Below are 18,754 nucleotides of genomic sequence, written 5' to 3'. Positions count from 1 at the left end.
TACTAGTGTATGGTTGGTTCTCATCTCAATACAATAGTCCAATGCACATTTTTTTGTGTTATATTTATAGGGGTATTGTAGTATCACTGTGATCACTTGATTATTATTCACTTTCACAGCAGATTTATTTTATGTACTGTATTCACGTGTCACATTGCATGATTTTATATTTATTCATTTATTATAGAGGTCATTTTCGTATGGCACTTTAGGTTATCAATAATTCACTTGTTTGTTTTTTGAGATTTATGAGTAGCGTCACATTCTTTTAGATATTGATTTAGTTCAGATCATGGGTATATGATTTAATGTTGGCATCTTCTCCTTTTTAGTTTTTTATATTTGAGTAGTAGTGCAGGAGGTTCACACCATCATACTTAGGTCAATGTGTATGTAATCTGAGTATTTTAAAAATATGGTTTTCATGAAATAACTGCTGCCCCTGTCTTTGTTCAGGCACTGTCTGATTTAGGGTAACACTTCACCCATGTCTCAATTGTTTTCCTGCATGGTCATCTTGTCCCATGAACTTCTGTTGCAGACAAGTGACCCTTTCAACACACATGTAGGTAGGGCCTGCTTTTGTCATCATCCAAAAAAACCCACCGTGAGAAATTCCAGGCAGTCAAGTTCACCAAGAAAACAAAAGGGGGGAAAAAAAAAAAAAAAAGCACAAAATGTACATTTATATTTTTTTTCTTGGGAGCCTCTAAAGCAGTGGTTCTCAACCTTTCTAATGCCGCGACCCCTTAATACAGTTCCTCATGTTGTGGTGACCCCCAACCATAAAATTATTTTCGTTGCTACTTCATAACTGTAATTTTGCAGTGGGAGGACTAGCGCCCCATCACTGATGTCAGTGGGGGGAGGAATAGTGCCCCATCGTTGGCGTCAGTGGGGGGAGGAATAGTGCCCCATCGTTGGCGTCAGTGGGGGGAGGAATAGTGCCCCATCGTTGGCGTCAGTGGGGGGAGGAATAGTGCCCCATCGTTGGCGTCAGTGGGGGGAGGAATAGTGCCCCATCGTTGGCGTCAGTGGGGGGAGGAATAGTGCCCCATCGTTGGCGTCAGTGGGGGGAGGAATAGTGCCCCATCGTTGGCGTCAGTGGGGGGAGGAATAGTGCCCCATCGTTGGCGTCAGTGGGGGGAGGAATAGTGCCCCATCGTTGGCGTCAGTGGGGGGAGGAATAGTGCCCCATCGTTGGCGTCAGTGGGGGGAGGAATAGTGCCCCATCGTTGGCGTCAGTGGGGGGAGGAATAGTGCCCCATCGTTGGCGTCAGTGGGGGGAGGAATAGTGCCCCATCGTTGGCGTCAGTGGGGGGAGGAATAGTGCCCCATCGTTGGCGTCAGTGGGGGGAGGAATAGTGCCCCATCGTTGGCGTCAGTGGGGGGAGGAATAGTGCCCCATCGTTGGCGTCAGTGAGGGGAGGAATAGTGCCCCATCGTTGGCGTCAGTGGGGGGAGGAATAGTGCCCCATCGTTGGCGTCAGTGGGGGGAGGAATAGTGCCCCATCGTTGGCGTCAGTGGGGGGAGGAATAGTGCCCCATCGTTGGCGTCAGTGGGGGGAGGAATAGTGCCCCATCGTTGGCGTCAGTGGGGGGAGGAATAGTGCCCCATCGTTGGCGTCAGTGGGGGGAGGAATAGTGCCCCATCGTTGGCGTCAGTGGGGGGAGGAATAGTGCCCCATCGTTGGCGTCAGTGACACAAATGATGGGGCACTATCCCTTCCACTGACACCAATGATACTTACCTTGCTGACTCCTGCTCCAGCCTGGGCTCGCTCTCTCCCTCTCCCATCTACAGGCAGCATACCTGGCTGCAGCAGCAAAATTTGCACTTACCTGTCAGCTGTCTTCCTTCTCTGGCCTCTCTCTTCACTCGTTCCTGCAGCTCCCTCGATCTTCTTCGATCTCCGCGCGCTGCCGCTCGGCTCCTCCTCTCCAAGCTCCACCTTCTCGCCGGTGATTGGCCGCCTGTGTGCCTCTCCTGAGCTACAGTTCCGGTGGCCAATCAGCGGCGAGGAGGCGGTGACAGGGGCAGCATATCATCCCGCCCACACATCGCCGGAGACAGCAGCGGTGTCTCGGTTCCTAAGACCATCGGAAATATGTTTTCCAATGGTCTTAGGCGACCCCTGGGAAATGGTCGTTCGACCCCCAGGTTGAGAACCGCTGCTCTAAAGCATTGCATCCATGATCAGCAGTTCACAGGTGTAATTTTAGGCTCTTGCAGACTGTTAGTACACTGTCTGCCCATATCTCTCCTACAGGCAAGCAGTTACTTAATTGCAGGAAGAATCAATGAACTACAAACCATCTGCCGCAATGGCTGGCACTACTTGTAGGCATTCATTCATTGAACTTTATGAATGAATGACATGACCATGTGGGCGGAGCCCCACTGTTTTTAAATTGTGACAGAGGGCAGATTTGGGCTGAGGTGGTGGATGCTCAAGTTAAATCCTAAATATAGGGGTCACATGTTGAGAAAGATGAACTTATCCTTTAAAAAGTAAACGTTTGTCTGCTTGTGATCACTCAAAAAAAAAAAAAAAAAAAATATAACCTTAACACGGGGTTAGGGTTGCATTTTTTTTGGTTGTATACCTTTTTGAAGAGGGTTACGCTTTAACGATCCTCCAGGCAAAGATTGTGCTACAACACTCATTACTGTGTACATGTCTCTACCTGTAGCCCAGTACACTGGATTTAGAATCTATTTGCACATACCTCTGGAGAGGGTGGATAAAAATAATTAAAAATATTTTGTTTTGGATTTTTTTTATTTAAAAATTGGATTTTTGATTTTGATCAAATGTATTTGAATAAAATGCTTTGAGTAAAAAAGATAAGATAATTATTCATGTATCTTAAATAGAAAACTTAGTTTATTCAGCATGAAATAGAGCTTAGTTATGTAGTATGAGGCTGTATATTCTGCAATATTTTAATTTTTGGTAAACTCCTTCAATGAATGCAAGCTATTATGATAACATGCAATGCATTCACACAATTTCACAGTAACCATGAGAAAAAACATGAAATAAAAGAATTTGAGTCGTTCTCCAGCTATGTGTGATGAACCTATTAACCTAAAATCGGTTCTGATATCGCTGTTTTACTAACCTGACAGCTTATTATTCTAAAATGGAAACCTTTATTTGGTCATCAAATATTAAAAATTCTAACTACCAGCAACAATGAGTCTGATTCCTTACATTCAAAGAGCACCTGTCATTTTAGATCCACCATGGCAGCTCCTGTTAGTGGGCATCCACTCACCTGCTGCCGCCACGTCCCTCACCTTGTTGTGTCACTGCCGCATCACCAGACGTCCCATTAAAGTGAATGGGACTGTCAGTGAGTCAACAGCGGGTCAGAGATGACAGTTGCTCTTTAAAAAAATTATGATTTAAATCGAGTCTTTGCACTAGTGATTTAGATCAAATCCACCCTGCCTCTCTATGCCAAGGCAGCCCCCCCCCCCCAATCCAGATGCACACTTTAGAATATCCCCAAGTTCCAACCTTCCGTTGCGACCATCAACAAAGCAACATCTGAAGTTCTCTAAACTTGTGGGTCAGCAGATGAAGGGGGGCGCCAAAGCTAAGTTCACAAGGAGGGGGCCACGAGGCTAACCTGGAGCTCTTCAAATACCTGTACAACTCTCCCATGCAGCCAAGTAGATGTCACAAGTCATTTTCTATAGCTAATCTTAAGAAACAAATGAAAGATCAAATTTGTCCATTTTATTTACATAGTTGGCAGCAGATGTGTAAACAAAGCATTTATTTCCCTCACATTCTGGTAGTTGAAGATCACAGCTGTTCATTTTCAGTTAATGTCAACCAGTTCCACTTCAAAAATCAGCTTGGCATTGGGTGGGATTCTGGGTTATGTAGTTAAGGAAACCTAGTAGCTCCATCACTAATTTGGAAATTGGATCAGTACAGCCTGGAAGGGAAGCCAAGACTGACCGACAACAAAGTAACACCAGTGTTTGACGGAGATCATCCTTATATGTACCTAAAATATTTGCACCCATCTGTGCCCCATAAGAAGCCTAATAGATCAGGTCAGTAGCCTCCAAGTGTACACAGAAACAATACCTCCTGCACTCAGCGAACCCAGTTCAGGAATGGGTGGATGGATCAACCACTAAGGAAGTTCATCCACCAATGGTTCAAAGGTTGTGCAGCTCAACAAGGCTGGGGAAGCCCAACCAGTACTGCAAATGAAAAACAAAAAGCGCACCAACCTTACGCATTACCTCAATAAAAAGCTATAATGAGATGTATACTCACAAACAAGGCAGTATAAAAAAGGCATATAAAGTCCTAGAAGGAACATTGAAGTGCGAGATCCATGCAAATCCCACCGAGAGGGAGTGCCCTCTTCTATATATATATATATATATATATATATATATATATATATATATATATATAGAAGAGGGCACTCATGGTTTTGTTAACTCTGAGGAAGAAGGAATCTCCCTTTGAAACGCGTTAGCTGAACTCGGTCTCCGCACTCGGTGGGATCTGCACGGGTCTCGCACTTCAATGTTCTTTCTAGGATTTTGTATGCCTTTTATACTGCCTTGTTTGTGAGTATACATCTCATTTTAATAAATTATAGCTTTTTATTGAGCTAATGCGCAAGGTTGGTGCACTTTTGTTTTCATTTGCCTCCAAGTGCACACCTGAGTCTTGTGGATATATTGTCTGCTGTCCTATAGTGGAGATGAGCCAATCAATCAATGTAGTTCCTGCATTGTGTAGTCACTGAGGAGGAAAAATCTTAGTAGGAGAGTATATCTAGCCCTTCTCTCGTTGATGTCAAACTAGATTGAGCGAAGAAAATTGCAGTTAATGCGACAAATGGGGTGTAAAATGTACAATATCGTTTTCTCAAACAGTACCAAAATAACCATTTCCAGGAAAGAGATAACACATAAAAAATAACTTCCAGGAATTTTTCTCAGCATGTCAAGAGATGCTTGCAAAGCATGCCATGACTAGCAATGGATGGATTTCTGTTCGCAAACTATTTTTTTTATTTTATGGTCTATGGGTGTAATGAGGACACCTGCGGCTGACTCAACCTGGCAAATCCACAAGATTCTCATAACACATTACTAATATCTACAGTGAAACCTTATTTGTGGATGCAGAAAAAAAAGGGAAGAGGCCTAAAACCTGTAATTTCTTTAGAAGTTTTTCAAGGAAAATCTTATAGGAAGCACAAATGAGTATGAGGTCTTGGGCTTACACCAACTGAAATATGGGTTTTAAAGTAAACCTGTGCTTTTCTGATATTCTTGTACTCACCATAAAAACCCTTTTCTGGGGAGTCCATTCAGGGGACACAGGAAGTCAAATTTAGTCTATACTGTTACCTACAGGAGGATTGGACACGGCCAAACAAACTGTAGACCAACAACGGAGAACCCCCTCTCATTATGTCTTAAAGTGTTACTAAACCCCGCACTCGTCATTCACTGTATCTGGTCTCCCACAGTACACAGAAATGCAATTATTTTAGTAAATATAAACTGCTAAATACCTTTTCTCATCAGCAGTTAGAGCGGTCTTGTGACTTCTATCAGTGTCCGGCAGAGCACTGGCTAAAGCTTGTAGGAGTTTTCATTTTGCTCTAGGAGGATGCAGGACCCCTGACCTGTCTGGAGAGTGTTGATTGGCCTATGCTGATAACATGCACTCTCCCAAGGAAAAAAAAAACCCTTAAGAAATACACACCTAACTGAGCATGTGCAGTGATCCCACATGATATGTGTTATGAGGAGATAAGAAAGGGACACTGGAAGAAGGGGAGGATCAGAGAAGTCCAGATCAAACATCCTTTTTACACAATGCAGAGGATTAACCCCTTAAGTTCCACAGCAAGTATAACAAACATGCTTTACTGCATATACAGACTGATTTTACTGTTGTGGGTTTAGTAACACTTTAATTTTGTAGCAGAGCAGCACTGAGAGCAAGATAATAGATACAGAGGGTGGGACTTATGTCCATCAATGGACCTTGCAACCCTCTTAAAAAGGGGTTAAGGTTTTTTTTTTTTTTAAATAAACAAATCATACCTGCTCTGTGCAATGGTTTTACAGAGAGCAGCCCCAATCCTCCTTTTCTCAGGTCCATCAGCGCTTATGGCCCAATCCCCCTGCTGAGTGACCCCAGAGCAAGCTGCTTGTTCTGTGGGCACTCGTGTGTGCGTCTATGGGACACACAGTGTGGTTTAGCCTCGCCCCATCCTCACTGGCTGCAGCAGAAACCAATGGCTCCCACTGCTGTGTCTCAGCCATTGAGGAAAGAGAGAGAGACCTGCGAGAGTGCTTTGGCTCTCGTGCACATTGCTGGATCAGGCTCAGGTAAGTATTAGGGGGGTTGCGGGGGGAGCTGCACACTGAAGGTTTTATGTTTTTTTTTTTACCCTCATGCATACTGCAAAAGCAACCAAAGAGTTTTTTTAAGGGAAAGAAGTGGAATGTTCTGCAATGGACAAGTCACTCACCTGACCTGAATCCGATTGAGCATGCATTTCACTTGCTGAAGACAAAACTGAAGGGAAAATACCCCAAGAACAAGCAGGGACTGAAGACAGTTGCAGTAGAGGCCTGGCAGAGCATCACCAGGGATGAAACCCAGCGTCTGGTGATGTCTATGCGTTCCAGACTTCAGGCTGTAATTGACTGCAAAGGATTTGCAACCAAGTATTAAAAAGTGAAAGTTTGATTTATGATTATTTTTCTGTCCCATTACTTTTGGTCCCTTAACAAGTGGGAGGCACATATGCAAACTGTTGTAATTCCTACACCATTCACCTGATTTGGATGTCAATACCCTCAAATTAAAGCGGACAGTCTGCAGTTAAAGCACATCTTGTTTGTTTCATTTCAAATCCATTGTGGTGGTGTATAGAGCCCAAAATGTTAGAATTGTGTCGATGTCCCAATATTTTTGGACCTGACTGTATGTTCAGCAGTGCGATACAAATAAATTCTTTCAAAATCATACAATGTGATTTCCTGAATTTTTTTTCAAATTCTGTCTCTCAGTGGGAATGCACCTACAATGTGAATTTCAGACCTCTCCATGATTTCTAAGTGGGAGAACTAGCAAAATCGTAGGGTGTTCAAATAAGTGTGTGTGTGTGTGTGTGTGTACACGCGTGTGTGTGTGTGTACGTGTGTGTGTGTACGTGTGTACATACATACATATACACACATACATATACTTATATATACATACATATAAAGAGGTTGCAACAAGCAGCTGAAAAGAAAAGATAAAGGATACTTGGCATCAGGCTGACCCTTCTTGCCATAGGCCCATTCAGACTCGATTTCAAGTTTAGCTTTTTCGCCTTTGCTCATGGTGAGCAGGGCTTCATCCCACTGTAAGAAAAAAAAAAAAAAAAAAAAAAAAAAGGGATCTGAACATATTTCTTATACACCTACTGATATTTTCTGTACAGGCAAGGGTTCTCTGTAATTAAAAGATGAATTCATATCTGTTTAGCCCAAAGCAAATCTTGTTACAAGCTGTGTGTTCCTTTACTTACACCTCTGATGACTCTGCCAACACCAACTTTGAAGGCCAAGGGCTTGGTGGCTTTTTTCTTCTTTGCACCTGACACAAAAATTAAATCAGTGAATTAGGTGTGCTAACAGGCTTAGAGGATCCATGTCTATGCAGTTAGTATGGAACTGCACATTCCAGGTTAGCCATGAGAAATAAAAGTTAGTACAAAATAAAGTTTCTCAGCAGGTCACAGAATTTTGTTTAAGTAACTGTCACTTTGAAAAAAAAATTAAAGACAGTGCCTGTAAAAGAAATGTTATATTTGCCTGTTCCCCTGCCTTCTGGGTGTGTTGGTTGTCTGATCCCTGCTGCCTGTTGTGGTTCCTTCACTGTATCCCATGTTGCTGTGTCCTGTAGCAACGTAGGGTGGTCAAGAAGAACCACAAAGCACAGAGGCGGCAAGGAATCTGATATTCCCAGATGCTAAGTATTTTTAAGCTCTTCAAGACTGGAGGTCATGATGCAGGCAGGAGAAGAGGTAAATATTCTGTTCTTTATATGAACTAATTTAAAATTGTTCAGAAGCATCCAAGTTGCTTTGAAGCAAACTTCCTTTAATGCAAACTAATGTTCCTGCTATGATACACTGAACAGGCAGGCACTGTATTACAGAAGAGACATGCAATGCCTCCTCTGCAATAAAACACTCTTACCTGCCTCCTCAGAGATTCCTCGACTGTGTGCTGGGATGATTAGCTCCTGTGCACTCGTAGGAGTGACGTCATCCCGCACCAGCAAAAACCCAGCATACAGGAGAAGATGCCGGCTCCAGGGAGGGACTGCTGAGAAGATGTGTATGCCTTCATTTAGTGCAGCTTTACTGTATAAATACCTAATATTGCTTCTTAAACACTATAAAGCACGTGCATATACAGTATCTCACAGAAGTGAGTACACCCCTCACATTTTTGTAAATATTTTCTTATATGTTTTCATGTGACAACACTGAAGAAATGACACTTTGCTACAATGTGACATAGTGAGTGTACAGCTTGTATAACAGTGTATATTTGTTGTCCCCTCAAAATAACTCAACACACAGCTATTAATGTCTAAACCGCTGGCAACAAAAGTGAGTGCAACCCTATGTGAAAATGTCCAATTTGGGCCCAATTAACCATTTTCCCTCCCCAGTGTCATGTGACTCGTTAGTGTTACAAGGTCTCGGGTGTGAATGGGGAGCAGGTGTGTTAAATTTGGTGTTATCGCTCTCAATCTCTCATACTGGTCACTGGAAGTTCATCATGGCACCTCATGGCAAAGAACTCTGAGGATCTAAAAAAAAAGAAAAATTGTTGCTCTACATAAAAGATGGCCTAAGCTATAAGAAGATTGCCAAGACCCTGGAACTGAGCTGCAGCACGGTGTGTACTCACTTTTGTTGCCAGCGGTTTAGACATTAATGGCTGTGTGGAGTTATTTTGAGGGGACAGCAAAGTTACACTGTTATACAAGCTGTACACTCACTACGTCACATTGTAGCAAAGTGTCATTTCTTCAGTGTTGTCACATGAAAAGATATAATAAAATATTTACAAAAATGTGAGGGGTGTACTCACTTCTGTACACGATATTGCCAAAAATATTGTGCCGTCTGCCTTCACACATGAACTATAATGGCATCCCAGTCTTAGTCCATAGGGTTCAATATTGAGTTGGCCCCGCCCTTTACAGCTATAACAGCTTCAACTCTTCTGGGAAGGCTGTCCACAAGGTTTAGGAGTGTCTATGGGAATGTTTGACCATTCTTCCAGAAGCTCATTTGTGAAGTCAGTTACTGATGTTGGATGAGAAGGCCTGGCTTGCAGTCTCCGCTCTAATTCATCCCAAAGGTGTTCTTTTGTGTTGAGGTCAGGACTGTGCAGGCCAGTCAAGTTCCTCCACCCCAAACTCGCTCACCTATGTCTTTATGGACCTTGCTTTGTGCACTGGTGCGCAGTCATGTTGGAACAGGAAAGGGCCATCCCCAAACTGTTCCCACAAAGTTGGCAGCATGAAATTGTCCAAAATATCTTGGTGTGCCGATGCTTTAAGCGTTCCCTTCACTGGAACTAAGGGGTCAAGCCCAACCCCTGAAAAACAACCCCACACCATAATCCCCCCTCCACCAAACTTTACACTTGGCACAATGTAGTCAGGCAAGTACCATTCCGGCAACCGCCAAACCCAGACACATCCATTGGAGTGCCAGACAGAGAAGCAATCAGCAGATCGTGGGTGCAATGTCAGGCTCCTGCAGACTGTCCTTGTAACGGTCTGCCTGTACCTGCAATAGAGGCAGACATTTATTTCAGTCCCTGCACAACTGTGCTCTTTTCAAATGGGAGGGGGGCAACTGGAGAGAGCTGCAGGAGCGGAACATATTACACCATAAAAATGGGTGGAACACGTAATAAGTTCTCAAACGGTGAACTTATCCTTTAATCAACTGGCTTGCAATGCACATTGCAAGTCATATTACTGCTACCATAAAGCTGATTGTAGAAAAGAGGAACATCTGCAGAATGCAACCTAAACACTTGTTTTCATGTATTTGTAACAGAGACATGAAGGAGAAGCCTCATCAAATCCTGGTCCTCACATTATCCAAAAGCAAAGTTGGGAATAAACACAACTTGTCACATACAGGTCACTGAAAAACCACAATTGGAATAGGAGATATAAATAATAAATACAGAACTTTAAAAATGACATCTAAATCATAGGGGGGGGCTTACTTGTTGTTATATTGCTGTCAAACACTGTTCCATTCTCCAACGTCCCGGTGTACCAACAATGCACAGTGTCTCCTTTCTTTGGAAAGTTAGTCTTATCTCCCTTCTTCAGCATGAACTTGGTGTACTTGGGGGGACCCTAATAAATAATAACATACATTTAAACTCCAAACACTGTCTGGATAGAGGCATGGAAAGACATTTAGAAATTAATAAGTAGAAAATGAATATAATTTATTCAAAATCTGATACAAATAAACTACACTTTGTAAAATAACATATTGCTCATGTATCCCTGTGTAAGCTCTGTGACGGAGCTTACAGTGTTGATGCCGTCATCCCCTTCATCATGTTAGCATTGTGTCCACAGTAGCATTTGCGTAGGCAGAGTAGGACTGGCCATAGAGGGATTACTTTGATGCAGTTGGCCAGCTTACGCATGTATTGCAATATGTGTGAACTAAATATCCCTATTTGTTGCATAGTCTGCTTGAAAGGGTATATACCAGTGTGCAGAGGGTCCTTCAGAATTTCTAGTGTTCATATGTGGTTACACCCAGGGGCGGACTGACAACTCGTGGGGCCCCCGGGCAATAGGGGATTATGGGTTATGCGCATGTGTGATCATGCATCACAGGCAATGGGTACATCAGTAGCCAGGCTAGGAGGAACTGTGCAGAGCGTGACGTCATTCCACCGCCGGAGCCACGAGGAGGCCCGGCGGCCATCATCACTGGGGTCAGTACTGCTAGATTTGTCTTTCATATGATGTACTACACTACTACTATAGTGCCCTGCTGTTTTTATAAATAAACATTCGTTTTTTGGACATACTACACTATTTTGGGCATCTGTTTCCTGGGGCTCCTGTCTGGAGCTTTCACTCCCATAGAGCAAGCACTTTGCCATCCTAAGAGGAGGTTTTTTCCTGAAGCACCTGGCTGACCTTAAGGGGACCCCCTGGACCTGTCTTAGGAGTCTGTGATGACCCACCATGAGGGAGATGCCTGGCTTCTGATGTACCCATTGCCTGTGATGCATGATCACACATGCGCATAACCCATGCGTTTCCGGTGAGTGCGCATTTCTGTTATTCTGACAGAGTGGAGGCCGTGGGAATCCGTATATCTACAGTATACCATTGTGGATACTACACTATCACCTTATTGACTTTTCATCTTTTTAAGCGCTGCACTCTATTGTTTTGAGATTGACTGTTTGTGTTTGAGGCATTATGGTTGCCTAAAGTGTTCCAGCTGCTGACATTTATGAGAGCGCTCACTATATATCTTTTATATTTAATAGGGGATTATGGGGCCCCTGTGTCCTTGCCCGAACTCAAAAAAGCCTATGAAAAAGGTACCAGGGGGAGCTCATGGGGCCCCTTACTGACCCCGAGCCCTCGGGCAGTGCCTGAGTTTCCAAATGGTCAGTTTGCCCCTGGTTACACCCCTTTAACAACTGATGGATAAATGCATGCACTAGCTGTTGGGATTTGAGCACAGGGATCTTATTTTTTTTTGTTTGCCCCTTCATCATGTGACACGGAGTCTGGCAATTGGCTGCTGGGCCTGAGCACTGCATTATGGGAGGTAGTCACATGCTCTCTATACCAAAGTGTACCAGATAATTTTGAGCATCTCTGGAGGACGAGGGAGCACAGCGATAAGAATACACATTGGTTGGGGGAAAGGACAAAGTGACCAGTCTCCCTAACTAAAACATCAAAATCAAAAAGCTCAGACAGTCTCACATTTTAGGCACTGGAATAGCAGAAAGTGCTTAGAATCATAAGATCTTTAGATTTTAGGAAACAGGGTTTGATAAAATCAATCATCTGTATGCAGGAAAAAAATGCTTTATTCTATAGTTAAAAAAAAGCAGGAAAAAAAAAAGCCGCATGTCTCCAGGGACACAACGTAAACCAAGACCCAACAAAACAGAAAAAAAAGTAGGGACAACACAAGAATATAGCAGTCACTATTTCTACATGGGATTTAACCACTTGACAACCGGGCTATAGCTGAATGATGGCTACAGCGTGGTTGTCCAGTTCTGGGAGGGAGTCATGATTTTCTACCAGAATGCGCCCCCGGTGATCTCCGTGGTCGCTGTGTCCTACGGACCGAGCTGATCATGTGATGTGGTAAAAGGTCAATCACAGCTACCTTTTACCACGTGATCAGCTGTGTCCAATAGCACAGCAGATCACCGGGTAAAAGCAGTTGGTGGTTGACGGCTGCACTTTCCCCACACTGTCACAGCGTGAGGAATGTACTCCCGATAACCGGCAATTGTCAGAAAACAGACCGTCACTGATCATCAGGGCACTGATGATCAGTGCCCAGCAGTGCTGCACATCAGTGCCGCCCAGCAGTGCTGCACATCAGTGAAGGAGAAAAATTACCTGTTTGCAAAATTTTATAATAGAAACAAAGAAAAACTTTTTTTTTCTAATTTTTTGCTCTTTTGTTGATAGCGCAAAAAATAAAATGCCCAGCGGCGATTAAATACCATCAATAGAAAGCTCTATTTGTGTGAAAAAAAGATAATGTCATACGGGTACAGTGTTGCATGACCGCGCAGTTGTCATTCAAAGGGCGACAGCACTGAAAGCTCAAAATTCTGGCCTGGGCAGGAAGTGGGTATAAGTGTCCAGTAGGCAAGTGGTTAAGGAAGGGGGGGGGGGGGGGGGGGGGGTTCTGGACAGGAGTTCCGGTCCAAACAACCTACCTCATCAACCACCTCTTCTGTCTTGGTTTCAGCAGCCTTTGCATCATCAACTTTCAGATCTTTCACTTGTTTTGTCACACTTTCAGTACGGTCCGTTCCCTTGAAACGCTGGAAGACAGCATGCAGTTTAAACAGATGTACATAGATTGTAGAATGCTGGACTGTATTGCATGCCCCCTGTTCATGAGTGTCAATGTTTCAGGCTGTGCATGTTTGCAGGCAATTCTTACTCTGTCATTGCAGTGATGTTGGAGGGAGTATTTATGGCCTATAATCAGATCCAGGCACAACGCCTAAATTCAACCGCATGCTATTCATTGCACTAATAATGGTTTGTGACACAGGGGGAGAGAAACACTGCATATAAAAATGAGAATTTTGGGCTCAAGTATTCATTTTCAGTGCGCCGAGTGGTGAATGTGGTCTTAGGCTGGCCATACACTGCTTGAATGTTGTCCAATTCCTGCAGAATCAGAGGAAATTCAAGCCATAGGTGGCCCTGTCTACAGAAAAGTCAAAGAACTGAAGGAGCTGGGTGGAAAATTGTAGGCAGAACAGTGACTGCATCCTTTCAAATGCAATCAATGTTCAAGTATTCTGCCATCTGTGGATGCTGTGGCTGCCTGAAAGCAATACCCAGATATTCCTTTATCCATACTGTTTAGCATGGTGTGGGGGCCATTAGATTTTTTTCTTGTTCTGCCTCCTCCTAGGAGCTGAACAAAAGAAATCAAAGAGATACAAAGCAGCATGTGCATGCTGAAAGGAGGGACACCGGTGTCGTTTACACACAGGCCTCTCCCGTCAGCTTTGCCGACGATCACCGGCTGGGAATTGCCATCCAGGACCCGGTGATTGACATCCCCAGCCGCCAATAGCAGTGCACGCACGCCCCCTATGCCGAAATGTAAATCATGTATATATACACGCCGAAATGCAAATCATGTATATATACACACGCCGAAATGCAAATCATGTATATATACACACGCCGAAATGCAAATCATGTATATATACACACGCCGAAATGTAAATCATGTATATATACACGCCGAAATGCAAATCATGTACATATACACACGCCGAAATGCAAATCATGTATATATACACGCCGAAATGCAAATCATGTATATATACACACGCCGAAATGCAAATCATGTATATATATACACGCCGAAATGCAAATCATGTATATATACACGCCGAAATGCAAATCATGTATATATACACACGCCGAAATGCAAATCATGTATATATACACGCCGAAATGCAAATCATGTATATATACACGCCGAAATGCAAATCATGTATATATACACACGCCGAAATGCAAATCATGTATATATACACACGCCGAAATGCAAATCATGTATATATACACACGCCGAAATGCAAATCATGTATATATACACATGCCGAAATGCAAATCATGTATATATACATGCCGAAATGCAAATCATGTATATATATATATATATATATAAACACGCCAAAATGCAAATCATGTATATATATATATATATATATATATACACACGCCAAAATGCAAATCATGTATATATACACACGCCAAAATGCAAATCATGTATATATACACACGGCAAAATGCAAATCATGTATATATACACACACGCCGACATGCAAATCATGTATATATATATATACACACGCCGACATGCAAATCATGTATTTATACACACGCCGAAATGTAAATCATGTGTGTATATATATATATATATATATATATATATATATATATATATACACATATACACACAAGCCGACATGCAAATCATGTATATACACACACGCCGACATGCAAATCATGTATATATACACACGCCGACATGCAAATCATGTATATATACACGCGATTTTGCGCAGCTGTGCTGCCCTTTAGCAGTACTTCTGATATAGGACGGATGGCAAGTGTTTAATTGGTTGCATAAAAGTTATAGCATCTACAAACTATGGTATATATACTGGAAATTTTATTTATTTATACTAGTAATGGCGGCGATCAGCAACTTAGGGCTCATGTACACTGCAGCTGATACACTCATGTTTAGGAGCTGTTCACGTTTTTTTCAGCAGCCCCTGAACTCTCCCTAATGTTTTCCTATGTGTCCATGTACACATCTTCGTTTACAGGCATTTGAGTTTACAGTAATTTTTTTTGAACACACCAAACTTGCGTTCAGCAGTCAAATTTATTAGCGTTTCAAATGCAAAACGCTTGTAAACGTGGCAAATCGCGTTTATAAGCATTTCAAATTTTTTTTTTACGCTTCCAGTTCCCAATGCTGTCCAGAGCCTTTTTTCATCATGAAAAATGCATGCAAAGCATTTTCAAGGTGCTCAGATGGCCAAAACACTGAACACAGGATCTTCCTACCAAGCTTGTCACACATTGTAATGACCAATTCACACCTCAGATCTCTCCCACCCTCGGAAACAAAAGATATGTTGACCATTCACACCTCAAATTCCTCATGAAGACCCCCTGCCAGGTGTCCTTAATGACTCCCTGAACCAGACACCTTTCCCACCCTTAGAAACAAAATAAATGTTAATGAGCAACTCACACCTAAGCTAATGTTAACACGCACTGCTGCCTCTGCTTCTACTCTCTGTATTTCTCTGAAACAGTCTGAAATAGTTAATAATTTACCACTTTTCAGTGCATTCTGGGCATTTGGGAGGTTCTCCTGTGCTTATCTTTAAAAAAAACCTTCTAAACGCAAACGCACATAAACGCGTTATGCAAACGCAGCTAAACAGACGGTTTGTAACCTACGTTTTCCAGCAGTCAGTTTCCATCATTCAGAAGTGTCCCGTGTACATGGGACCTTATACTAAGACTGTGATAGTGTGGCGGGCAATCTGACACTAGCTGATGATGGCTTGGGGGGGGGGGGGGTGCACTGACATCAATAGTGACACTAATACAGTGATCAGTGCTAATTCTATACTAATGACACTGGCTGGGAAGGGGTTAACATCTAGGAGCAATCAATGGGTTAACTGTGTGCTTAAGTGTTATTGGTTGTAATATGTGGTGCTTTTACTAAGATATCTTGTAGTGATTCTACATGCACCCCGAGGTCAATGACTCCCATAGACACACTCAGATTCTGTCTTAGTTACATTTTAATGAATCCCGTCTTAACATATCCAACCTACCTTTGTTTCAAATAATTTGTTATAGGCCGTGATGAGATGATCCTTTTTGGCTGTTTTTGCTACATTCTTGACATTTCCAAGCAACTTGTGTTCTGCCAGGAACTAGAAATAAAACAACATTGATAAGCTGTAATGCTGATGGGACAAATCTGCCACTAAAACATAATGAAATGGAGACTAATACAGGCATACCTCGGTTTACGAATTTAATTTGTTCTGCGGGATGTTTCGTATTTCGAAAACCGAAATGCGGTTTCCCATAGGAATGCATTGAAAACCAATTAATCTGTTCCAGAGGTCAGAAAAAAGTAAAAAAAAAAAAAAAAAAAAAAAAAAAAAAAAAGTACTTTGTCTGTTCAAAACTGTTTATAAAGTGCACTATAAAGGCATAGTACTGTATAGGGACATGATTTAAAAAAAAATTTGTAAATGCATTGAAAACCAATTAATCTGTTCGTATTGCAAAACAAATTTGTAAACCGAGGCATTATTTTCATTCGTAAACCTAAAATTACATTAACCGAGGTGCTCGTAAACTGCTGTACACCTGTATTTAAAATCTGTATTCAGAAGCAACATTTTTTCTTTTATATATTTGGACATAGTACAGGCATTTTGAGTACAACTGGATGGGGACCTCCGCATGGTTTTACTGCCGTTTCTCCATTTTTGACCCTGAGCCCTCCTGATTCCCCTTAGGAGTAGTTGGTACTTGCCTGCTTTCCTCTGCCCCTACAGATTCCTATTGGCCCCTGTTATGATGGACTGCTTCCTTGGCCAATAGGAAGGTGTGTGAGGTGGAAGGGGGCTGATGAGACTTATCCCTAGAAAACAGTGATGGAGCTCTGACTATTCAGAAGGGCTGCTGTCTGCTAGCAGAGTTGCAGGAGGTAGGTGACCGCACTTGATACTCGTTACCAGCAACCTGTTTTTTTCCCCTGACACAGGCATACTCCATCTTCTGCAAAAATGAAATAAATGCACATTAACCCCTTGACGCTACTGTAACCCATATATGTGGCAGCAAAAATCCTGCCTTTAACACCCACATGCTGCACATAGGTGTCATTGGGTGAGTAATGTTCATATGCTGGGAGCTCCCGAAGATGGCTCCCAGTCCCGAGAAAACATTGCATGCCAGCCAGACCGGCGTCCGATCACTTGACCACTGTGACAGACAATCACAGTGGTCACATGATCAATAATCCTTTTGCACCCCCCTGGGCGTTAAGAACGTTAAACAAGTACTCCAGAGCAGGCAGGAATGGGTTAATAAAAAAAAAGTGTTCAGCTTTGCACCCATGATCAGTGCTCCAGATCAGGACCTTGAGGGCCGGTTCACAGCAGAATCACACACTATACCTGAGCCGAGGATCCTGAGCCGAGGATCAGGCAAGTAAAACTGCTTTACCAACTTCCCTAGAGAGATGAGCAGTAAACCCTTGTAGAGGTAAGGGACAATGTTATGTGGGTGTAGAACAGATCATTCAGATGTCCGATGAAGCCCATCCTCCGCACGGAGCTGCTGAAAGATGCGACACCCACCCCGGAGCTACATGCAGGCAGCCAATAGACGTGAACACACAGACACAATCGTATGGGACAGTGCACCACGTGGAAAGGAGCGGATGAATGAATCTGAACACACCCGCGTGTCCCCAAACCCCCCTCCCCCGTAATCCGTACATTACATACCCCTGACCCCTCCCGCACTCTGTACATTACATACCCCTGACCCCTCCCGCACTCTGTACATTACATACCCCTGACCCCTCCCGCACTCTGTACATTACATACCCCTGACCCCTCCCGCACTCTGTACATTACATACCCCTGACCCCTCCCGCACTCTGTACATTACATACCCCTGACCCCTCCCGCACGCTGTACATTACATACCCCTGACCCCTCCCGCACTCTGTACATTACATACCCCTGACCCCTCCCGCACTCTGTACATTACATACCCCTGACCCCCCTGCACATTACATATACATAATACACCCCCCCCCCCCCCAATCTTTGCACATAGGCTCAAGTTTGAAGCCCCTCCCTCTGTTAGCACAACCAATCACCATGGTGCACTAGTTTTGCCACTATTAACCCCCTCCCTCCCATTCTCTGGGATGCTATTTTCAAAAGTTCCCGGATAAGGGTAGAATACATGTAGATGGAGATTAGTGTCCGTGTTCTGGAACGGGGGGGGGGGGGGGACTCCGGTGCTGTGATGATAGTTGACTCCCTCCCCATCTCGGTCATATGTGCTGCCTGCCTCTCACTCCCCCCTCTCCCCACACACACACACCGATTCTGAGGCGTGCTCCTGCAGGAAGACGATCACATCCTTCTTGGGCAGATCATCGCCGTGAAGCTGCTCGTCGCTCCACTCTCGGCTCGGCTCCCCGCCTGTGGCAGCCATGACATGTGCTTATTGTTAACCCCGCCCCCCAAATAGAAACTTTTCAATAGGTATGAGAGCGGAAGTGCCCGTCACGTGGCAAGTTGGCTGATGCCACCATG

The 18,754-nt window shown here is 43.5% G+C and overlaps 1 protein-coding gene across 1 annotated transcript; it reads right to left on the bottom strand.

Moving 5' to 3' along the window:
* Positions 1–3,734: 3,734 nt before the first annotated feature.
* Positions 3,735–18,698, bottom strand: FKBP3 (FKBP prolyl isomerase 3). The gene is made up of 7 exons (XM_089657218.1): positions 18,540–18,698; positions 16,235–16,336; positions 13,052–13,159; positions 10,322–10,457; positions 7,585–7,652; positions 7,320–7,417; positions 3,735–3,889 (listed from the first exon to the last, which is right to left on the bottom strand). The coding sequence occupies exons 1-7, from the start codon at positions 18,651–18,653 to the stop codon at positions 3,835–3,837; spliced, it is 681 nt and encodes a 226-aa protein (XP_089513344.1). The 5' UTR covers positions 18,654–18,698; the 3' UTR covers positions 3,735–3,834.
* Positions 18,699–18,754: the final 56 nt, after the last annotated feature.

The sequence above is a fragment of the Staurois parvus genome, unplaced genomic scaffold (genome assembly GCF_062004578.1).
Source record: "Staurois parvus isolate SC_StPar_1 unplaced genomic scaffold, SC_StPar_1.0 ptg000978l, whole genome shotgun sequence".
Classification (NCBI taxonomy): Eukaryota; Metazoa; Chordata; class Amphibia; order Anura; family Ranidae; genus Staurois; species Staurois parvus.
Note: the sequence above shows the minus strand (reverse complement) of the source record. Positions and strands in the feature narration are given on the sequence as shown.